At 53.1% G+C, this 24,121-nt stretch overlaps 2 protein-coding genes across 7 annotated transcripts in view; both read right to left on the reverse strand.

The window, feature by feature from the left end:
* The window catches only part of PRKAG2 (protein kinase AMP-activated non-catalytic subunit gamma 2), a 321,562-nt gene that overhangs the window by 277,979 nt on the left and 19,462 nt on the right, over positions 1–24,121 (reverse strand). The gene's annotated exons all lie outside the window — the stretch shown is intronic.
* On the reverse strand, positions 1,826–21,734 carry LOC134810480 (adhesive plaque matrix protein-like). Its single transcript, XM_063815059.1, has 2 exons — positions 4,571–21,734; positions 1,826–4,197 (listed from the first exon to the last, which is right to left on the reverse strand). Exon 1 carries the CDS (start codon positions 9,496–9,498, stop codon positions 7,921–7,923), a length of 1,578 nt encoding a protein of 525 aa, XP_063671129.1. The 5' UTR covers positions 9,499–21,734; the 3' UTR covers positions 1,826–4,197; positions 4,571–7,920.

Consider the following 24,121-nt stretch of genomic DNA (forward strand, 5'->3'; position numbering starts at 1 on the left):
CAAAGGCCCTGAGGCAGGGCTCGGGAGTGTGCAGCGGGAAGGGTTCTCATCCCTGCTCATCCCTGAGCAGGACAGGGTGTGACGAATGATGTTCAAAGGCTGTTCCAGCTGCTGAGCGGAGGAGGCCCTGGAAAGGAGAGGGTGGAAGCGGCAGGGAGGGCCCTGGGGAAGTCTGCAGGGATGGTGCGGGTGAGAGACAGCCCTGTGGGTGCCGCCCTCACCTGCGCTCTGCTATAGAGAGGAGAGCCAGAGCGGGGCGGCAGGAGTGTCTGTCTCGGCTCTTAAGCCGATGGACGCTCCAGAAACCCCTCTGGTCCCCACCCCCAGCACCAGCCAAGGTCCTTCTAACTCCAGCGGGCTTTTCAGTTGTTGCAGGGGTGGGGGATAGTTTGGAGAAATAACACTTCCCCTGTGATTAACACATTCAGAAAGGGGCAAAGGGGAGGTTGGCACGAGGCAAGCCCAGAATCCAACTGGCATAAAAAATAAGTCCTTAATGAGGAAAGGTTCACAGCCTCTCCACTGTGCCTTCCCCAGATGGCGGGAGGGGGTGTGTTCTGTGGGGTGCCCAGTGCACTGGCACACAAGCACACTGGCCCCGCTGGGAGCCTGAGGCCACAGCCAGCATTTCCACCTCACCATCCATCTCTCCTTCCTCTAGGAGAAGGCCCGGCCCATGGCGGGGGCCAGGCAGGGATAATAGAATAGTGAATCTACTTAAAAAGTTACCTTTGCCAAATACTCACCTTACTGCCAGTTTCTGGAGGAAAAAAAAAAAAAAGAAAATGACAGCAGGTGGATCATACCCCAACAGCAGTTAAATGCACCTTGGAAAGAACAAGGTTTCTGCCCAGCAGCCCCCAACAGGGCTTACTGTGAAAACTTAAGGTCAAATTCAAACAAGGTGTCAACTCAAGTCACAGAATTTGGTGATCATGATTTGTCTGAAACTGACTCCCACTTCTAAGGGAATGAGAAAGTACACCCAAGATGACCTGAGCCACAATTTTTGGTAAATTAAGTCCTGTAACCAGGTACAGGTGATTCCCGTTATTCAAGGTGGTTTTGCTCCACAAAGTCGCCAGGCACACTGAGTTAGCAAATGCTGAGCCATTGTTTTCAGGGGAGGTGCAGGGTTAGCTTCCTGGGAGCCTCTGGCCACAACGTTTTTGTCAACCAATCAGTATATCACCTTGTTTGATGTGTGTTTCTGTTTAAAAGAAAGGCACGGGTGTCCCTGTTTGCACCGCACAGCGCACCCTCAGGTGAGAGTCTTCCGGGCTGAACATCCCATCTCCACATGGTGGGAGGAGGAACACCCAGCACTACCCCTACTTGCTGGAATGTGGACCATCTGGGGTCAGAAGGGACCCTGGAAAGCATCTGATGAGGTGCAGAGAGGTTTAAGCCCCCACCCCAGGAACGGAGTGGAGGGAGTGTGGAGGGCTACGGCGCGGTGCCGCCCCTCCCCATCGCTGTGGGTGAGTCTCCTGAGGGGCTTTGCACAACAGAAACGCACCATCTCCCAGTTCCGGAGCCCGGAAGTCCGAGATCAAGGTGTCGGCAGGGCTGGGTCTCTCTGAGGCTGAGAGGGAGAATCTGTCCAGGCCTCTCTCCCAGCTACGGGTGGCTGCCGGCCATCTTTGGGGTTTCCTGGCTTGTAGAAGCATCACCTTGATCTCCACCTTCATCCTCACCAGAGGTCTCTCCGGGCATATCTGTGTCCAGAATCCCCCTCATACGCAGATGCCAGCCATGTGGAAAAGGGCCAGCCTGCTCCAATGTGGCCTCACCAAAACTCATCACATCGGAAATGACCCTGTTTCCAAAAGAGGTCACATTCACAGGTACAGAGGGTTAGGATTTGGACACATCTTTTAGGAGACACACAATTCAACTCATAACAGGGTGCCCTTAGAAAGGTTTTATGTTCATTTGTTTTTAGGGTCAGGGTCTTGCTCTGTTTTCCAGGCTGGAGTGCCATGACACGCACGATCTTGGCTCACTGCAGCCTTGACCTCCTGGGCTCAAGTGATCCTCCAGGTAATATTTTTATTTTTTATTATTTTTATTATTTTTAATTTTTTGTAGAGACGGGTCTCCCTATGTTGCCCAGGCTGGTCTCGAACTCCTTGGCTCAAGTGATCCTCCCACCTCGGCCCCACAAAGTGCTGGGATTACAGGCATTAACCACCACACTCGACACCCTTAGAAAGTTTTCAGAAATTGCTCTTGTCTGCCTGCTTACCCTTCCGAGGCATCTAACAGCATCCTCCCTGGCCTAAGCCTGGCAGCCTTCCTAAAGGCGTAAGCTCGCCTTTAGGAACCACTCTCGTTGTGGTTTTAAATTGTCATCACTTGCCAGATAAGGAGAGGTTGCTGTATGGACAGACACACAAGGAGACTGACCCAGGTCCTGTGGCAGGACAGTCACCCAGCATCCTGGCCCCACCCTGGGCTTCCACTGGTCTGGGTCGGACATCCCGGGGGCTCTCGTGGGCAGCCTGGTGATGCCAGGAGGAAGGGCCCACTGTGATGGCAGATTGCTGGCTGCTCACCGTGATGAAAGTGCATCTGTCCCACAAAGGGCAGCCCTTCTGTATTCAAGAGTGGGGTGCAGCTCAGGGAGGCATCGGAGATGGGGACTGTGACGAGGCCAATCCACGGGCATTGATTGCTCCACGGACCAGCGTGTCTGAGCTCCCTGTGAATGTATCTAATTTGGGGGACTTGCAGGACCCAGGACCCAGTGCACATCCTGAGTCTAACTCACCCCGACATTTTTTGGTTTCAAACCAGTGAGATGTGATTACAATGAATATTCATGACCACTTCCCATATCCTGAGTTTTGTCTTCGGCCGTGCCTTTGGATCATTCCTTCCCCTATAGCATGATTTCCCTTTTATGTTGTGTCTGTCATCTCTTCCCCAGGAGACTGAGAGACTCGGGGGAGCAGGGGCTGCGTCAGGACCCCCTTTCTGCCACCCCCAGCACCAGCCCGAGACAGACTGTGGTCTGACTGCAGGCTGACACATCTGGGTCCACAGGCTGGATTCTCAAGAGGGGCGAGAGAATGGGGTGGTGGCTCCCCCAGGCCAGCTGGTCCAAGCAGCTTCCCTGATCACTGCAGTGATGCTCCTGCTCAAGCTGGGAGAACCAGGGTCAAGTCCCTTCACTCAGTCACCAAAACAAGAAACAAAAACAACAACAACAACAAAGGGAAGGTGGACCCATCGCTGGCTCCTCTGCCTCCAGGGGATCAGAACTTGCCCCCTTCCCAGTGTGAATTCCCCTCCGATGGGGTGTGGAGGCTGGGGTAGTCTCTAGGCTGTCCCAGCTGTGCCTCTGGCCTCCTGTCTGGGTGCAGCCTTAGTGGGGCACAGGAGGGCGTGTTTGCGGGTCCTCAGGCCACAGCTCCTGGGCTGGAGAACTGTGAGGTAGGACCTAGCCCCTCGGGTCCCCTGCCCTCTCCTCCTGGCAGGTTCTCTGGCTTTAGGTATTAATGTCCTGTGACAAATTCACTTAGGACTAAGAAGCCACTGAGAATATTCAGTTCTTGGATCGTCCACAACAGCGGAAGCAGAACAGAGTGAGCACTCCAGATGCAAAAGGGCCCGGCCCAGCCAGCTTGCGGGAACCCCCGAGACGAGGTCCCTGCCAGACTGCCAATGTTTATTTGAGGCTATTTGTTTAAATTCAACTTGAACCCCAGCTACCTCCAGCTCAGCCCTGCCCTGGGTGCTGCGAGGAAAACAAAGCCACACCACACCGTGCACAGCCGTCTTCACATCTCTGGAAGACATCACCATACAGAAGCGGTGGGGAGACAGACCGAATCCCATAAAGTGTGACCTCCTGCCACTGCCACAGCCAGGGCAGAGTGCCCTTCGGGGCTCCACAGCTCCCCCCACCACCCCGATCATTACAGGAGAAAGCAAATTGGTGAGACCTGGTATTTTTCATTAAACAGATAAAGTTTATTTTCTTCAAATAGTATCAGAAATATTTTGAAATGACCCTCAATTCCACATTGGGGTCAATTATGGGGGAAGGAAAGGGGGAAAGTGGACAGGAAGATAAGGTGGAAGAAGAGGGAGAGAAAGAGGCAGTGCTGGCCCACGGGGATGGCAGCTGGGGGTGAATCCGGGCGACCCTCCCTCCATCCAACCGTCGGCGCTCGCAGGGCGTTGAGAGTGCTTCACACAAACGGAGAGAAATGGTTGATATTAGTATAGTCATGGTTAATATAAACCTTAAATACCTTTCTAAAGGTTAGAAGCTGAGCTGGGAACGGGGCAATCAGGCAGCCTCGAGGGGGGACTGCAGGGAGCAGGGGAGGGGCTTAGAGAGTTCTGAATGCCACACTCGAGGCACTTTTCTCAGGGGCTCTTAAGCCCTAACACCTTTATAATTTCCCCTTAAGATGCTAATGATCTATTAATCACTGTTTCTGGCTGACTTCCCTTTACACCAGTGCCTTCAGAAGCTCCCCTACCGAGTGGGCCTGTCTTAGGGAGGAATTACTTCCTACAGCTAATCCAGAGTTCCCGCCCCTGCAACAAAACCCACAGCAGCTTCTCCTCCGGTAAAGCCAGGATCTCAGCAGACAGTCACTCCTGTGGGCAGCGCTGGCTGGAAAGGACACTGGAGCAGGCCGCGCCTGGGCCTTGGAGACACGCACAGGACCCCAGAGGAGGCCACACCTGGGCCTTGGGAACAGGCACCAGCAGAGGCAGGACTGGAAAGGACAGGAGAGGCTGGGCCCACATTTAATCTCTGTTCCCTCTCCCTCCACAGTGGTGCCTTTATTTCTAGAAGCAACGAAGGAAACACAGTAGACTCAGAGCCAGAAGAGGAAGAGGAGGCCAGCTCCCACTGCTGCAGCACTCAGCTGGGGTCAGCGGGGCCGTGGCGTTGCACCACTCCATGAAGGGCCTGGTGTCCCTTGACTTGGACACCCTCGACCCTGCCAGGCTCGGCCCACAGCCTTGCTCAATCCCCTCAGCACCCTCGTCTCCAGCAGATGGGTATCCTGGACATGTCTCACCTGACTTGACACAAGACCACCAAGACAAGGGGCAGGGTGGGTGCAGTGGCTCACATCTATAATCCCAGCACTTTGGGAGGCTGAAGCAGGAAGATTGCTTGAGCCCAGGGGTTGGAGATCACCCTGGGCAACATGGTAAAACCTGTCTCTACAAAAAATACAAAAATTAGCCAGGTGTGGTGGTGCATGCCTGTGGTCTCAGCTACTCAGGAGGCTGAGGTGGGAGGATCGCTGGAGCCAGGGAAGTCGAGGCTGCAGTGAGCTGTGTTTGCTCCACTGCACTCCAGCCAGGGAGATAAAGCAAGACCCTGTTTCAAAAAAAAAAAAAAGGTAAAGAAGGCCGGGCACAGTGGCTCACACCGGTAATCCCAACACTTTGGGCGGCTGAGACAGGCAGACCCCTTGAGTTCAGGAGTTAGAGACAAGCCTGGCCAACATGGTGAAACTCTATCACTACTAAAAATACAAAAATTAGCCAGGCGTGTTGGCTCATGCCTGTAGTTCCAGCTACTACAGAGGCTTAGACAGAAGAATCGCTTGAACCCGGAAGGCAGAGGTTGTAGTGTGCAGAGACTGAGCCATTGCACTCCAGGCTGGGCAACAGAGTGAGACTGTCTCAAAAAAAAGAAAAAAAGAAAAGGGGGAGCTTCCTCTGAAGCCAGCTCTGCAGACTGGCAGCTGCCTGACACCTCAGCCGGGCCATTTCCTGAACGGCTAGGCAGGGGCACATTGGGCTTTAACTGCCCCCAGCCCCACCCCAACCAGGGCTCGCTGCACCAGAAGCTTCCTAGAAAACCACATCTTTTCTGCTAAGAATCAGAAAAGTCGTGATATTCTCAGACATCAGCCAACTACAGACTGGCCTGCAGAAGGAAGGAAAGTAGAAGGAGGAAGTCAAGTGATGCTGGGGCAAGGCAGCGTGGCCGGGCACCGTGGTCGGAACTCTCGTGCTGGTTTGCAGCTCACAAGCGGTCCGCAGCCCCTGCCGTCCAGCCCTAACCTTGACCTCTTTGGGCCTCAGTTTCCCCACCTAGACAAGGATGATGGTCCATGAGTCTGCTATTTTTCATTGAGCAACCTTGTACTCAGTGCCTGTTCGGAATGAGAATAGCAATGTCTACAGTTCCAATGCTTTCGCCATACCTTACTCGTGTCTTGTATTTAAATGCGGTCTGATGATTTACACAATGCTTCACCCATGAGAATTCCTTCAGCAGGGAACGAGGGTGTCATGGAGACGCCGCCTCGGGCCTCGGTAACCACTAGGGAAGGAACGCCAGGGACACCTGGTCCTGACTTGGGATCTGGTGCTCCAGGCTCTAGCTCTGTCCATAGCCCGAGGGTGCTGAGTCCCAAGTGGTCACACCTGCAACGTCACTGAGCTTGGGGAGTGGTCCATCCAGGGCCAGCCAGCCCAACGTAGCAGGGGCCCGCCTTCCCCAGGGACACCGTGTGGCCCAGGAGCCACAGCAGAGGAAGCTAAGCAGGGCGGCAGAGGAAGCTGAGCAGGGTGGCAGCTCCCTGGGAGGCCACACCTGTACCCCAGGGGTTCTTGGACAATTGGGGGCAGGGCTCAAGAGGGAGACCAGATATCCCCCTAACAAAGAGAGTGGGGGCTGGAGCCGTGAATTTGGACACTGAAAGAGGAGTGACTGTATTTGTACCCTGAGTGTGTGCGCCAGTCCTTGAGGGCATTACATTTTACATTACGTTTGTAATCAGAAAAGTAGACTTTCTAAAGAAGACATCATCTAAGTTACTTGTTAGGAGTGGCAGATTCATCTCCCCGGAGCTGGTGACAGTAGGGAGGCATTTGAAAAGGTGCCTGGACAGCACAGGCCTTGAGGGAGGACAGGTCCTCCATGCCCAGAATGCAACTGGCTGGCCAAGGTGCCTTCGAGGTTCCCCAGGCTGCCTGTGTAGAGAAAGCAGCAGCTGGCCCAGCAGCTGGCCCAGCAGCCCAGCTGCAAAGGGCCCTCACCATGCACCAGTTAGTTACTCATTCATTCATTTAGATGAGGTCTCGCTCCGTCATCCAGGCTCAATCATAGCTGGGTGGGGCAATCATAGCTCACTGCAGCCTCAACTTCCTGGCCTCAAGTGATCTTCCCATCTCAGCCTCCTGCCTCTGTGCACCTGTTCCGAGGCCCCAACCTGCAGTCCTGAGACTACAGATGCATCTGGCCCCCGGACCTGCACTGTGTGGATGTGGCTTCTGTCAGTTCACTGCCTCAGGAGCAAGAGTAGAAATGGGAGGTCCTCCCAAGACGGAAGTTCAGTGTTCTCTGAAACATGAACCCCCCGGACCTCCGTCGCCAGAGTGGTCCAGCAGGGTGCACAGGGGCTCTGGCCCCAAGCCGGCCTGCTTCTGACGGAGGGGTTTACACCTGAGCGAGGAGCTGCCCACCCGAGTCTCAGGCTCCTCATTCATCAACTGTGGATGTTGTTAGTTTAAGAATATAAAGTGCTGCCGGGCACGGTGGCACCTACAGTCCCAGCTACTTGCGACGCTGGGGCAGGAAGATCACTGGAGCCCAGGCGTTCAAGTCCAGCCTCTGAGACAGAGTGAGACCCCATCTGATTGACTGATTGATTGGTTAATTGATTAATTGATTGGTTGAGACAGGATCTCACTCTGTTACCCAGCCTGGAGTGCAGTGGTGCGATCTCAGCTCACTGCACCCTTGGCCTCCTGGATTCAAACAATTCTCCCACCCTGCCTCCTGAGTAGCTGGGACTACAGGTGCCTGCCACCACACCAAGCTAATTTTTTTATTTTTTGTAGAGACAGGGTTTCTCTATGTTGCCATGGCTGGTCTCGGACTGCTGGGCTTAAGTGATCCTCCCATCTCAGCCTCCCAAAGTTCTGGGATTACAGGCATGAGCCACCGTAGTGAGGGTAGTAGTGGTGGTAGTAACAGTAGGTAGTGATGGTAGTGATGTTAGTGATGGTAGGTAGTAATGATAGTGATGGTAGGTAATGATGGTAGTGATAGTAGGTAGTGATGGTAGTGATGGTAGGTAGGGATGGTAGTGATAGTAGGTAGGGATGGTAGTGATAGTAGTGATGGTAGGTAGTGATGATGGTAGTGATGGTAGGTAGGGATGGTAGTGATGGTAGGTAGTGATGGTAGGTAGTGATGGGTAGTGATGGTAGGTAGGGATGGTAGTGATAGTAGTGATGGTAGGTAGTGATGATGGTAGTGATGGTAGGTAGGGATGGTAGTGATGGTAGGTAGGGATGGTAGTGATGGTAGTGATGGTAGGTGGGGATGGTAGTGATGGTAGGTAGGGATGGTAGTGATGGTAGTGATGGTAGGTGGGGATGGTAGTGATGGTAGGTAGGGATGGTAGTGATAGTAGGTAGGGATGGTAGTGATAGTAGGTAGGGATGGGTAGTGATGGTAGGTAGGGATGGTAGTGATGGTAGGTAGTGATGATGGTAGTGATAGTAGGTAGTAATGGTAGTGATGGTAGGTAGTGATGGTAGTGATGGTAGGTAGTGATGGGTAGTGATGGTAGGTAGGGATGGTAGTGATAGTAGTGATGGTAGGTAGGGATGGTAGTGATAGTAGTGATGGTAGGTAGGGATGATGGTAGTGATGGTAGGTAGTAATGGTAGTGTTGGTAGGTAGTGATGGTAGCGATGGTAGGTAGGGATGGTAGTGATGGTAGGTAGGGATGGTAGTGATGGTAGGTAGGGATGGTAGTGATGGTAGTGATGGTAGGTAGGGATGGTAGTGATGGTAGGTAGTGATGATGGTAGTGATGGTAGGTAGGGATGGTAGTGATGGTAGTGATGGTAGGTGGGGATGGTAGTGATGGTAGTGATGATAGGTAGTGATGATGGTAGCAATGGTAGGTAGGGATGGTAGTGATGGTAGGTAGTGATGATGGTAGCAATGGTAGGTAGGGATGGTAGTGATGGTAGGTAGTGATGATGGTAGTGATGGTAGGTAGGGATGGTAGTGATGGTAGTGATGGTAGATGGGGATGGTAGTGATGGTAGATGGGGATGGTAGTGATGGTAGGTGGGGATGGTAGTGATGGTAGTGATGGTAGATAGTGATGATGGTAGCGATGGTAGGTAGGGATGGTAGGGATGGTAGTGATGGTAGGTAGTGATGATGGTAGTGATGGTAGGTAGGGATGGTAGTGATGGTAGGTAGTGATGGTAGTGATGGTAGGTAGGGATGGTAGTGATAGTAGTGATGGTAGGTAGTGATGATGGTAGTGATGGTAGGTGGGGATGGTAGTGATGGTAGGTAGTGATGATGGTAGCGATGGTAGGTAGGGATGGTAGTGATAGTAGTGATGGTAGGTAGTGATGATGGTAGTGATGGTAGGTATGATGGTAGCGATGGTAGGTAGTGATGGTTGTGATAGTAGTGATGGTAGGTAGTGATGGGTAGTGATGGTAGGTAGTGATAGTAAGTAGCGATGGTAGCATGGGGATGCTGCCGTGAAGCAGAGGAGGCTTCACAATTCTGATTGTGAAGGCTTCAGAACTCTGAAGGCTTCAGAACTCTGATCTTCACAATTCAGGTGGAAATGTGTCTTTAGGACAGAAAACAAGTAAACTGCAGGATTCCCTTCAAGGTCTAGTTCTTCCCTGTCCCTACTTTGGGACACTGCTGAACAGGCTCCATCTGAGTTCAAGAATCTGGGTGCATCTGTGCAGGCCAGCAAGCCAATACAGCAGGCATTTGAAAGACACACATACACGCAGGCCATGCTTTTAGTCATGCGAACACACAGTGTCTATATATCTATGTGCACAGATTTCTGGGCATGAATATATGTGTTCCAAGCCCCAGTGTACCTACAAGTTTTGATATAAACCTACACACAGACGTGCAGTGTATGTACACAGATAATACTTAAGGGTCCACATGTCTAGAACCTGGAACAAAGCTGCATATAAAAGCAGATGGAACACAGCAGCAGGGCTATGTCTCACGTTGTCGTTTCCTGAAGCTGATATACATGAGACACCTCATTCTAGTTCTGTGGTTTCTGCAAGGAACTGGTGGGCCAACCATTCCTAAGGAATATGGTGTTGAAAAGCTGAAGACAGTCTGCACCATCATGCGGCTACAGCTGTTGTTCTGAATTTCAAATCTGGTGGCTTCATTGTTGTTTTCCCAAAAGTTTCGTGAATTATGTCACCAAAAAACTCACTGATTTATGGAGTACAGTTGAAGCAATATCTAGTTGGTGTGTTTTCAAAGAGAATAAATGGATTTCTGCTTGCACTTCTATTCCCAGAGCTGAGTATTTGAGTGTTTGTTCTAGGATCTGGTATCACACAGCCTTATCTCTATCCCCACTGGGGTGAGGCCCCCCAAGGAAGTTTAGGCTGGAACTTGAGACCACTTATTACCAAATTAATAAAATAGATTCATTTGGAATCAGCTGACTCAAATCAGGAAGACTTGGACCCAATTCAAACATCTAGACCAAAACCTACACACTATTTGGTTAAGATCGGATAGAAATTCTTCCTCTTCACATCTCACATCCATGGACATGTCATGGCAGAAGGCTCCATTGTCCTCAGAGCCCAGCCAGGGAAGGTGAGGAGGAGGCAGGAAGCCACATGGCTGCCCACCTCTGTAGAATTCCAAGGAACAGAAGCTTTTTAAAAATTCAGATTCCAAGGCCTCAGCCTGGGCCTCCTGACTCCTGGCCAGGGTTTGGAGAGGTAGAAGGAGGTAGAAGGAGCAGATAGAAGGAGATGGAGAAGAAGGCATGAGTCAGTTTCCTCCCACACTCCAGGCCTTTCCCAGGGGTTGGGGAAGCCCTTGGGAAGCTCTCCTCTTTTGCTGCAGAGATAGAGAAAGAGCGTGGCTCTGAAGTTGTGGCAGTGTCCCTCAGAGACTGGTCACTCACTATTACAGACCGCAGGCAGGCCGGTGCTCCCTCTGGGCCTCAGTGTACTCTTCTGTAAAATGGGAAGATCATACTGGGTGACCTCATCCCTAACACCTCGTCTCTAGCTCTCAACTTCTACCACTCCGCGAAGTCGTGTGGGCTGGAAGTCAGAGCGGCTTCCTCAAAGAGGCGGAAGAGGACCCATGACATGAAGAAGGGGCTGGTTTGGCGAGGCAGAGGTGGGAAGGAACGGGGGTAAAAACCCTCCCACCTGGGTGAGCGTGTCCATCGGAGCAGTGGTTCTCAAATGAGAAGCCCTTCCCCATGAGCGAATCACAAAGTTATTTTAGGTAGGTCATACGAAATAGAAAGAGATACGAAACGTAGAACAGACAATAACTCAGTGCCTGGCAAACAGTGAGCACTATGCAAACACGAGTTATTATTTCTATCGTGAGTCATGGTCCAAAAGTTTGAAATACACTAACTTTCTGTTGCTCACTGTCTCTATTTCATCACCAGCATGTGACCTCCATGAGTGAGGGATTTTAGACAGTTCTGTTCACTCTTAAAGCCCCATGTCTAAAACAGTGCCCGGCACAAAGTAAAGGCTCAGTAAGTATTTATTGGATGAATAAATCGGTATCATTCCATGCAATTGTTGTCACATATGTATATTCCCTCTTGGGCTAGACCGCCTGGGTCTGAGTCTGGCAGATGAATTCTGTGCTCCCCAGCCCTGCAAACCTCCCTGGGACACGGGGACGTCACAGCTCCTCTTCTCGGTGCTGTTGAAAAGAGTGTATGCGGAGCTCCAGGGATGGCGGCAGGCAGCCTCCGCCCCGCACAAGGGTGCTGGGAGACATCTGTCCCTCCCCACCTGCCCCTGTTCCCAGCTGCCCCCACATCTCAACCCCACAGTTCCCTTTCCTGGCAGGATCACTGCTCGGCATCCCTCTCCTGGCAGAGACAAAAATGGCCCTCTTCACCCCGACAGCCTCTTCTCCTCGTCTGTGGCCTGCTTGAGCCAGGATGGGACTCATTTCCTTCTCAGGTGAAGACGTTGTTAGTGGAGAAAATGAATCTTGGGCTAATGAGCTGATCAGAACCTTGAGCTGCGAGAGGGCTCCGGCTCTCTTCCACTCCTGGCCCAGTGGTCCTCAGAGCGTGGTTCCCGGACCAGCAGCGTCCTTGTCAACCTAGGAACTTGCTAGAAAAACACATTCATGAACCCGCCTCAGACCTACTGAATGGAAAACTCGGCGGTGGGGCCCAGCCCTCCAGGTGACCCCAGAGCTTGCTCAAGTTTGAGAGCCATCAGCCTAACTATTGTTGAGGAGGGAGGAAGCGGTGGTGGCCCCACTTGGAAGTCTGGGCCCTGGCAGCATCAGGACTGACTCGTGGGGGAGGCGCTGGGAAGGGAAAGGCGGTGGCTGCCATTTTCAGATGGCTGCCTCCCTTCCCAACCTCGTCATCCTCACAAGGGGAGGTGGCTGCCAAGTCACCTAAATACTGAGGGTGGCAGGTAGTGGGAGCCGCATTTCCCAAAACACTGCGGGGGCGGGAAAGGCCCCACCTAGGAGATCAGAGCTCTTCCCAAACACCAACGGCAACCCCAGCTCATCGGAGCCACCAGGAATCATTCTTGCCATTAGCCCCAGAGTCTGCCGCTCCCTCAGGGTCCCTCTCCCGGCATCTGGGGGCTGGATTTTCACACACACAGTGTGTATGGTCCTGGAGCACAGACGGGTGCTGTCCTCAGATCGGGGGCTAGCAGGGTCTGGAGGAGCCTCCTCAGCAGATGAGTCCCTGTGACACGACTTTCCAGAGCCGGACCTCGCGGCCTGATCAGTGCTCGCCCCTACTTGCGGTGTGTGAGCTGACACAATTTACCCTGATGGGCAGCTGTTTATTTTTACAATTTATGGTGAACCATGTTAGAAGTTTTCCATTTCTTCTAGTCTTAGAAAGTTTCTTTTAAAAATAAATGTAAGGCCGGGCACGGTGGTTCACAGTTGTAATCCCAGCACTTTGGGGGTGGGCAGATCACTTGAGGTCAGGAGTTCGAGACCAGTCTGGCCAACATAGCGAAACCCCGTCTCTACTAAAAATACAAAAATTAGCTGGGTGTGGTGGCGCACGCCTGTAATCCCAGCTACTCAGGAGGCTGAGGCAGGAGAATCACTTGAAACCGGTAGGCAGAGGTTGTGGTGAGCCAAGATCGAACCACTGCACTCCAGCCTGGGTGACAGAAGCTCCGTCTCAAAAAAATTTAAAAATAAAAAATAAAAATAAGCTTAAAAATTGCACTTGGATATAAAAAATTGTGCAGGTGTGAATGGCTGCAATTTGGAACTACCCTACCCCACAACGCCACCTCTGTTTCTGAGGGACACCGTAACTTAGGACGCTGGCAGGAGGTGGTATCTGAGACCCTTTGTGCATGTATGTCTGTATGTGTAGGTATGTATGCGTGTGCATGTGGATGAGTGTTTGGACGTGTAGATAAAGTGAGTATTCTTCTGGTTATCTTTGTAAAATGAGTCCCCCTCTTATAACCACCATAGGGCTTCATAAATGCCATGTCCTACAGTATTCTTCTGTAGTTGGATTCTAGGACGTTTGCATGACTGTTGTAAAAAGCTTGGTCATATTTGAAGAGGAGGACAGTCCACTAACATCCACAGCTGGGAATAAGATCCAGTTTTGCAAAGGGATTTGTGTTTTAATGACACAAATGTGAGTCCTCATCTGCTTCTTAAACTGTCAGCAAGATCACCAAGGCTGTTACTAATGTAAGTGTGTATGGGGGTAAGCGGCTGGGTGAGGGACTGCTAGGTAAATGCTCTCAGCCTTGTACCTGTGCAAAGCCCGTGCTTGACGGGGGATGCCTGGGAGGGAAATGGTTCTGGAATCTCCCAGTGAAACCGCCCGGACTTTGCAGGAAGACTGCAGCCTTAGGCTGGGGTCCCTGATGTCTAGTGTTATTCTGGGTACACAGCAGTGTCCACACAGCAGATACTAGCTTAACTGTGTGGCCGAGATGGTACAGTTAAGAATATTCCTCTTGGCCAAGCATCCAAAGGGAGCCCCTGAGCTGCCGGTAATTTTCCTCTGGCCAAGGGTTAGCAGGCTGGGGCGACAGGGGCCTACTGAGAGTAAATTAGGCAGGTGGCTCTTAGTTGACTTTTCCTTCTATGATCAGCTCTGTTCCTTTTCTCAAGCCACATCCTCACGGACGCTGGCCTTGAGCTCTTGTCCCCGAGCCTCTCTCTCTAGGAACTTGTCCTTCCCACAGGACATCGACGCCTGAGACCCTGTGAAGCACCCCACTGAGGCTGTACCCCCTGGCCTTCCCAGCCCCATCACTCATCCTGGGGCACTGCTCATCTTCTGAAGGCTCAGAGCCCTTTTCCTTCCAACATGACGATGAGCTAACCTGGTATATAACCACACGGCAAAGCACCAACAAGCTCCGCTGGGGCTGCTCCAGCCCTTGCTCCCAGCCTGGGCACCTGAGTCTTTCTAACTGGCTCTTTCTTCCAGACACAATGCTTCTGTCCTCTGGGGTTTCAGGTGTAGAGAAAAGGAGTCCACCCTGTGAGGTTGGCGCCCGGAAGCATCCGTTTAGGCAGGTGAAGCTGGCAGCTCACACGGGCTCCCCGGAGCAGACTGGGGGTGTCTTTCCCCAGCTCCATTAACTGAGGCCATGTGGAAATCTTCCATGGTGGGAACATTTACACCACAGCAGTCAGGAAACACTATGAATCAGAGCTGCTTTTCTAAAGAGTCAGTTGTTATACCTTACTAGCACCCCAGTGCCCGTGGCCCAGCGGCTTTTAAACCACACCACCCCTCCCTCCTGCACTGTGAAGTCAGATTGCAGAGACGAGGCTGAGGACTTCAGCTTTCAGGATGGGAGCAGATGAAACCTTTGGATAAATACTGCTATGGTTTGAATGTTTGTGCCTCCTACAAAATTCATGCTGAAACTTAATCCCTCATGCAACAATATTAAGAAGTGGGCTTGGGGGTGGTTAGGTCATGAGGACAGGGCCCTCAGAAATGGGTTACTACTCTTAGAAAAGAGCTGGAAGGAACCAGTGAGGCCTACTTTTGTCCATGTGAAGTCACAGTGTGCAAGGTGCCACCTTGGAAGCAGAGACCAGGCCCTCACCCGACACTGAACCTCCTGGCACCACCCTTGTCTCGGACTTTCCAGCCTCCAGAACTGGAAATAAATTTCTATTCTTCAGAAATCACCCAGTCTCAGGTATTTTGTTATAGCAGTACAAACAGATGAAGAAAATACTGCATGTCTTTTTTTTTTTTTTTTTTTTTTTGAGACGGAGCTTTGCTCTTGTTGCCTAGGCTGGAGTGCAGTGGCGCAATCTTGGCTCACTGCAACCTCCACCTCCCACGTTCAAGCGATTCTCCTGCCTCAGCCTCCTGAGTAGCTGCGATTACAGGCCCCCGCCACCACCCCTGGCTAATTTTTATATTCTTAGCAGAGACAGGGTTTCACCATGTTGGCCAGGCTGGTCTCAAACTCCTGACCTCAGGTGATCTTCCTGCCTCGGCCTCCCAAAGTGCTGGGATCATAGGCGTGAGCCACCGCACCCAGCCTACTGCATGTCTTTTGATCTACCTAAAAATAAGAAAATGATAATAAGGATAATAAATAACTTTAAAAATTAAATTGGACTTCCGTCAGCAGACATCATCTCGTTTGATCTTCACAGCCCGCAGGTGAGGAGAGTTGGGGAGGCCAGCCACCGAGCTGTATGGGTTGGCTCAGGCAGGCCCAGGACCTGGGTACTGCTCCACGGTTCCTCTCCCAATGGCTCCTGCAGGGTGTTCTGAACGAAAATGGGTTCCCGTTTAGGAAGTTCTTTGTGATCCTGGAATACAGGGGCGTGGTGGAGACCTCGAGAATTCTAACCGTGTTGGGGAAACGAAGACGCAGAGGCAGTGCCCCCTGCCTGGCAGGCCGCAGGCCCTGAGACACAGGCTGCCTGGGTAAAGGGGCCTCCGATGCACCGTGCTTTGGAGAAAGTTTCTGGCAGGGCCCTGCTCCCTCCCACACGGGGCAGTCTGGCCATGCCAGCTAGGCTCTGTTTTCTGGAACTTGGCCCTTCCCTTCCGCAGGAGTCCAAGCGATGTCAGGATGATGGTGGGGAAGTTCTTAGTCAAGAATCTCCGTGCCTCAGTTTCTCCATGTCCCTATTAGTCTCTGTGTCTAGATGGACAGGAGACCAAAGGATGGAGGGTGACAAGAAACACCAAGTCCTGCTGTATTCGTTTCCGGCGGCTGCTGTAACAACATACACACACGGGGGGCTTAGAACAACAGAAATGGATTCTCTCAGAGTTCTGCAGGCCTGAAGTCCAAGATCAAGGGGTGGGCAGGACCGCGCCCTCTCTGAAGCCTGTGGGGGACCCTTCCGTGCCTCTTCCTAGTTCTGAGGGTCACTGGCTCTCCCTGGGGATCCTTGGTAGCCACCAGCGCACTCCCGTCTCGGCCTCTGCTGTCCCATGGCCTGCTCCCCACGGGCCTGTGTCTTCCATCTTCTTGGGAGGATGCAGTTACACTGGATTAAGGGCCCACCCTGCTCTAGGCTGACCTCATCTTCGCTAAGTACATCTGCCAGAGACGCCATATCCACACAAGGTCACATTTACAGGTGCTGGGGGTTAGGACCTCTCTCTATATTTTGGGGGACATAATTCAATCCGTGCCACTTGTGCATGCTGGGCATGTTCCCACCTGGGGAAGCTGCTCCTGCCCAGCCCGCAGCACGTTTGCCATTTTCTGGAGCGTGCTGCAGCTAGGCACAGAGAGGCTCCGCTGGGCTGCAGGGGGAGCGAGACACACCAGGGAGGCTGAGAACCCACACCCCCTAAACCGAGGGGCCGTGCACACAGGTGGCTCAGTGTCTGCAGAAAGAAGCAGGAGGGGGGCGCAGGGGAACCGCAGTACCAATTACCCGTAGTGGGCACATCAAATGATTACACAGGGACATGGGTGTGAACCGGGTGGGCCCAGGAGAAACCGGGAGGTAGTCCCCTCACCTAGAACGCTTCTTGAGTGTTTAATGGAAAGACGCCTGTCCAGAAGGTTTCTCCTGGAAGGAGGGATCAAATCTGTCTGTTTAAGCTCCGAAGTAACCCTGCTCAGCTAATGGGTTATTTCCTCATCTTAGAAAGGAAGAAATGAACAGGAGGCAGAAGGGCAACTTGTCCCATGCTCTGCCTCGAAGCACACGTCATCTGGTGGGCAGCCCTGCCATTGTGGAGGTGGGCAAACCGAGGTTCAGAGATGGCATTGGCCATGCTCATCAAAGCAGCCCAAGCTCGCACTCAGCCAAGGAGCCCCGAGCCTGGATTGGAACCCAGATGGACCAATTCCAAAATCCTCAAGTTCTACACTCCTTCCCGCCCGCCCCACCTCCATCGTCCTGTGTCCAGGAACATGGCCCTTGTGCCCCACCAGCATCCACCCGCCCCACCGGCTTCTGCCAGAGGGAAGAGTCAGAGGTGAGAGTCTGGTGCTCTGAGCGCTGCCTCGCAGTTGTGCAAATCAGTTCATCTCAGTGAGTTTTAATTCAGTGTCTACTTTGATGCTGAAGATCTAGTCCCTCCCCCCACAGTCACCGATGGTGTCACTGAAAGCCGAGTCTGACAACACGGAATAAGAAGTCCTCGATGAGCTGCCGCAATGTGACCTTAGGCCGGTCATTTGAGCTCCAAGGCACGGCCCGCAGGGGCACCCCTGCTCCCCAACCCGCAAATGGGTGGTGAGACCTGAGGGACTCTCAAGTTCCTCCAGCGATCCCGCCGTCTCTGTGCCTGGCCCTCTTTATCTGGGATCGAGCCACTCACACCCTTGCTGTCATCTAACTTTTCTTAATGGCCTGGTAGGGAAATATCACAAAACAAACACACACAACGCAAAGAAAAAAGAAACGTCGCCCATGCCAGAGTTCAGCGTGGCTCTGACATTACTTTGGTGCCTCTTGCTGGGAGAGGCCAAAACCACAACTTTCCGGAACTGGAGTGAGCTTTCCTGCCATGAGAGCTCACTGGAGCATTTTGCTAAGAACGGGTTTTCCCAGTTTGAGACCGGCCAGTTTGGGGCCTCTGGCAAAAAAAAAAAGTCACTTCTGCTTTTGCCAAGCAGCTTCCCTTTTTCTGGAAACTGCCCGATCCCCGCCTCGCTGTGGGCAACTCTGCCAGCAACAGCTGCTCCTGGCTGGCCCAGGCTGGTGCGGGGACCTGAGACGTGGAGTCGCAATGGCCAGTGTGGGCGAGCGGCTCTTGTGAAGTTGGCCACGCACGTCTCTCCAGAGTCGGCTACAGATGGAAATTTCCATATGCCCCTGTTGAGCCAAAATCACAGGCTTTTGGTTTCATTATCATTGTCAAACCATTAACCACTAACCCTTGGCACCTAGGGGAGAGCGCTCCTGGGGCCCCACTCTGCATGCTGGTGAGCTCGAATGTCTTAGAAGTGGATGCTTCTGGAAGGAAAGATGGGAAGCCTCCCTCCTCATGGGCCCCCCTCCACAGCTCACGTCCAAAATGCCTTACTCTGTATCATCATCGTCTATGAAATGTGCACGTCCTCACTCCCATCACTGCTAAAACACTCCTCAGACTCAACTTTCCCAGGGGAGTTCACAGGAGAGGGAGCCGGGGCTTCCTGCTCTGGTGAAGGGCTTCCCTCCACTCCCTCTCAGCTGGAGGGCAGGGGGCAGTGAGGGGAGGAGCAAGACTGAAAACGGGTGGCAAGCTCTCGCCTGTCCCCTGTGCCTGCTCCGTCCCATGTCTGGAAGAATGCTAGCCTCAAAGCAAACCCTCAACAGTGCTGCTTACTGAGTGACAGGACGGACACACGGGAGCCCAGGCTCCTACGCAAGCCTGTGCCCTGTGTAAGGTGCCAGCTCAGACCGAGGCACTGGTCGGGGGTCCCTGGGGCTAGCGGGGACAGAACCCTCAAGAATGTAAGCCCTGGCGGGGCACAGAAACTCGTGCCTGTAATCCCAGCACTTTGGGAGGTGGGCAGATCACCTGAGGTCAGGAGTTCAAGACCAGCCTGGCCAACATGGCGAAACCCCGCCTTTACTGAAAATACAAAAATTAACCGGGCATGGTAGCACACACATGTAATCCCAGATACTTGGGAGGCTGAGGCAGGAGAATTGCTTGAACCCAGGGGGTGGAGGTTGCAGTGAGTCAAGATCGCACCACTGCACTCCAGCCTGGGCGACAGAGTGAGACTCCATCTCAAAAAAAGAAAGTAAACCCTACGAGGGCAGCAGCCTCATGTGCCCTCCACTGCTACATCCTCAGTGTAGACCACAGACCTGTAGGGGGGCATGTGGTAAGCACCCCATTGTTAATGGGGCCCTGAGAAGCCACAGGACAGGCTGAGACCATATGAAGAACCGCCCCAGGAGCACAGAGATGCCAACCCCACATGCCTGAGGGTCCTATAGGAACACAATGACCTGGAAGTGCTCCCATCCTACAGAGAGACCGGGGAGGCCAGGGGTGTGCGCGGAGCTTCTGCCCAGAGCCCTGCACTCCACGAGAACTAGCTTAGATCTTGACCTTCTCCTCCCTCCCTGGGGCCCCGCCTCTCTCCCATCTCACAGCCTGCACGGCCCCGTAAGGGGTCAGGAGGGAAGAATACCTGCTCTTTCACATGTGACCCACCTGGCAGGGCCGCAGCTCAACGGGCAACCCCAGGACTGGCTGTTCCAGCTTGGACTAAATTTAATTTCACCCTCCAAAGGTAGGGGCGGCTGCCTTGAATGGATTCCAAGGATTCCAAGGGTAAACCTAGTGTCTCTGGACTCAGCCCTAAGTCACTTTTTACTGTGTCCCTCGGAGAGCTCGGGACCCAGGAGATGCTGAGGCTACAACATTTGCTCTTAAACTTCTTAAAAGTAGGTGACGATTGTGACAAGGCCAACAAGGACTGGATGCGTGAGTGTGCTGTCCCACAGGCGCAGCACCCTGGAGGAGGAGGAGGGGGCTGCAGCTGGGTCGACACAGCAAGATTCCAGAAAAGAGAGGAGAAAGTCGGTTCCAGAAGAGGGGAAAAGTCAAAATGACAGGTTTGTCAGAAAAACAACTTACATTCTAAAAACTCAGCTGCTTAAAAATAATTGATGTATATGTTTTTCAGATGACAATTTTGACAATTTTATATGGTTGATGGGTCAGATATTAGGTTGAACTCTGTGAGATGATCATTTTTGAGGTTAGAAAATAGTCAAATATGGCTCATGCCTGTAATCCCAGCAATTTGGGAGGCCAAGGTGAGTGGATCACGAGGTCAGGAGATTGAGACCATCTTGGCTAACACAGTGAAACGCCAGCTCTACTAAAAAATACAAAAAAATTAGCCGGGCGTGGTGGCGGACTCCTGTAGCCCCAGCTACTCCGGAGGCTGAGGCAGGAGAATGGTGTGAACCCGGGAGGTGGAGCTTGCAGTGAGCTGAGATCACGCCACTGCACTCCAGCCTGGGCAACACAGTGAGACTCCGTCTCAAAAAAAAAAAAAGTCAAATATTGGCTATTCCACGCAGTTTAACCTAATATTATCACCTGCTCTTCACTGCTGAGGAACCTGGGCACAGGCTGAGAAAGGATAATTTGGGCTCAAAATAAGACCTTCTGACCCCAAACCGAGGCTCCTCTTATGAAATCATGCTGCTTCCCACCGAAAAACCAAAAACGAATAGAATCCAGGCCCCCTTTACTCTACAGACAAGGATAACCTTGGTGTTGAGGTCAGGCCTGTCCACCCGCTGGGGACAGCTGGGTCATTCACCAGCAGCCCAAAGGCAAAGCCCACTCCTGTCACCCCAGCCAGCCCTTGCTCTGCAGTGCCAGCAGGCAGTGCCCATCACGGGCCAGAGAGAAGAAGCCTCCACCCCGACTGCTGTTGTTTATTTCTCTAAAAATCACATTAGAAATGAGCCTCCAAGGAGCTTGACTTGAACCTGGAACTTTCTAAAATGCAGAGTATCTATGTATCTCTATCTACATGCATGCCTCCCTTCCCCCCCCACACACATGCACACACACGAACACACGTGCACATGCACACACACGTGTACACACATAACCCTTCTGGACTTAGCAGCACATGGACCAGCTGGATGCTCGTGGGGCCTGAGGGTGGACAGCTCCTCCATCCCATCGGGGCTGCTGTCTGAGACCTGCCCCCAAGAGCCTCTGGCCAGGACGCAGCCTTCCCCCACACATCACAGGCACAGGGAGGCATTTGGAGCGCCCGAGGATAGGGCTGTGTGACATCCCTGGCAAGGGCCAGGCAGCGGGAATCCAGCCGCCAAACTCGAGGGCCTCATGGAATGCTAATGGCTATGGACAGCACTGCCACAGGCTTGAGTGACGTCACCTCAGTTTGCACAATTGGGCTGAGACTGGAGCTCAGCCTTCCTGGCTCCCACTCCTTGAGCTCAGGGCATGAGTACGGCCACAGAATCAGGGTGCCTGGTCCTTAGGGCGCGCCTCCTGTGATTCTCACACAACGGCCTCAAGAAGGGAGGCAGCGGGGGAGTCACGGAAGGAGGGCTCAGTCAAAGAAAGGACACATCTGAGCAGAGGGATGGCCTCCCAGTCCAGTTCCAGGATGGCTGAGGGCTCCATACTCCAGGGCTGGAGCTGGGGAAAGCACACACACCACTTTACACACACACCACCCTCCACCACTCTCCACATACCACCCTCCACACACACCATGCTCCACACACACCACCCTCCACACACACCACCCTCCACACACACCATCCTCCACACACACCACGCTCCACACACCACCCTCCACACACCACCCTCCACACACCACCCTCCACACACACCACCCTCCACACACACCACCCTCCACACACCACCCTCCACACACACCACCCTCCACACACACCACCCTCCACACACACCACCCTCCACACACACCACCTTCCACACACCACCCTCCACACACGCCACCCTCCACACACACCACCCTCCACACACACCACCCTCCACACACCACCCTCCACACACGCCACCCTCCACACACGCCACCCTCCACACACACCACCCTCCACACACACCACGCTCCACACACACCACCCTCCACACACACCACTTTACACACACACCACCCTCCACACACACCACCCTCCACACACACCACCCTCCACACACACCACTTTACACACACACCACCCTCCACACACACCACCCTCCACACACGCCACCCTCCACACACACCACCCTCCACACACACCACCCTCCACACACCACCCTCCACACACACCACCCTCCACACACACCACCCTCCACACACACCACCCTCCACACACCACCCTCCACACACACCACCCTCCACACACACCACCCTCCACACACGCCACCCTCCACACACACCACCTTCCACACACACCACCCTCCACCACCCTCCACACACACCACCCTCCACACACGCCACCCTCCACACACGCCACCCTCCACACACGCCACCCTCCACACACGCCACCCTCCACACACACCACCCTCCACACACACCACCCTCCACACACCACCCTCCACACACGCCACCTTCCACACACGCCACCCTCCACACACGCCACCCTCCACACACACCACCCTCCACACACGCCACCCTCCACACACACCACCCTCCACACACCACCCTCCACACACGCCATCCTCCACACACCACCCTCCACACACCACCCTCCACACACACCACCCTCCACACACCACCTTCCACACACGCCATCCTCCACACACCACCTTCCACACATACCACTGCAGACACTGGGATGTTTTTGCCAAGCAGAGAGGCTGCAGGCAGAGAGGCATGGGCTGTGCCATAGGGGAAAAGTGGGTGGGTGGGGGCAGGCAGAGGGGTGGGGGAGGCAGGAACCACAGGGATGGGTAGAGGCTCAGAGCCACACCTGCTCCAGACCATATGGACCTCACAGATGAGTCTGTGTCCTCGCTTAGGCGAAAGCTGAGCTCCATGATGCTATGTGCACCCTGTCTCCATTTCCAAAAGGATGCTTGCAATGCAGTTAGATAAAATACCTTGAAAGGGGGAAAACAGTAGCCACAGGAAGATAAAGTAAGGCGGTCTCTGGAGAGAGGTTAAGACACAAAAACCCGTAAGTCCTACACACTCGCCAGACACAGGCCACACATTCTGCCCCTGGGGTTTCTCCAACAAATGAAGAAAGAAGATTTCTTAAAAATTATAGCATACTCAAGTTTGCTACATGGAATATCATGGCAAACCTACATAGGATATCATTTAATTCTCATGGCCACCTGCAGGCAGGTATTCTTATTGCTATTTCACTAACAAAGCAACTTAGGTTCAGGGCCATCAGGGAGCCTGTCCAAGGTCACACAGCCAATGAGAGGTGTGGCAGGAGGGAAACCAGGTCCCCAAAGTCCTGGCTTCCCGTGGCGATCTTTCCAAGGCCCGCGCAGCCGAGGACGCAAGCACAGGTGCCACGAGCACGCTGGAGCGGCCCCGAGGCGGGCCCCTGCGGAGGCTTGCAGCTCCCTGGAAGGTATTTTGCCTTCTTCATTGCCCCAAATTAGGATGTAGGGGGAGACGAAAAGACGTCCTGCAGGGAAGGGCATGGATTTTGGAGACAGCCACACCGGGTTCACACATTGGCCTTGCCATGGCCCTTAGGCAAACAACTCATTCTATCTGAGCCTCCGTTTCTCCAACTGTAAAAACCGGGTGAATACTAGGAACAGGCAGAGTTGCTGATGAGTTAAATGGCAAAATATGTGAAAGACGTTAAGTCTGGCACCCGCACCGAATATAACTCAGTGAATGCCCGCATCTGAGAAACGAGACCAGCCACGCACACGGTCACGGCGTCCCCACCGGAGCACGGTCACCTGTGCCTCATCAGCCACTGTGGCCGCCACAGGGAAGAGAACTGGATCGCAAGGCAGGTGTTTCAAGTCTGGTGAAACCCAGCTCTAAGGAAACAAGATAAAGGAGGAGAAGATACAGGACAGCAGGCAGAAGACAACAAGAAGGGCGGAGAGAAAACGGAGCAGAGAAAGAGGAAAGAAACAGAAAACGGTGACAAAAGAAACTACTGGACTGCAGCCCAAAGTCTACTGCTTTCAGCTTTGTGTAAAAGGTGGTATCT

The sequence above is a fragment of the Pan troglodytes genome, chromosome 6, assembly GCF_028858775.2.
Source record: "Pan troglodytes isolate AG18354 chromosome 6, NHGRI_mPanTro3-v2.0_pri, whole genome shotgun sequence".
In the NCBI taxonomy this organism is placed as follows: Eukaryota; Metazoa; Chordata; class Mammalia; order Primates; family Hominidae; genus Pan; species Pan troglodytes.

What these genes read in the sequence shown, in the direction of transcription:
- LOC134810480 (XM_063815059.1), bottom strand. Translation starts at nt 9,498, where the DNA reads ATGCTACCATCGCTACTTACTATCACTACCTACCATCACTACCCATCA.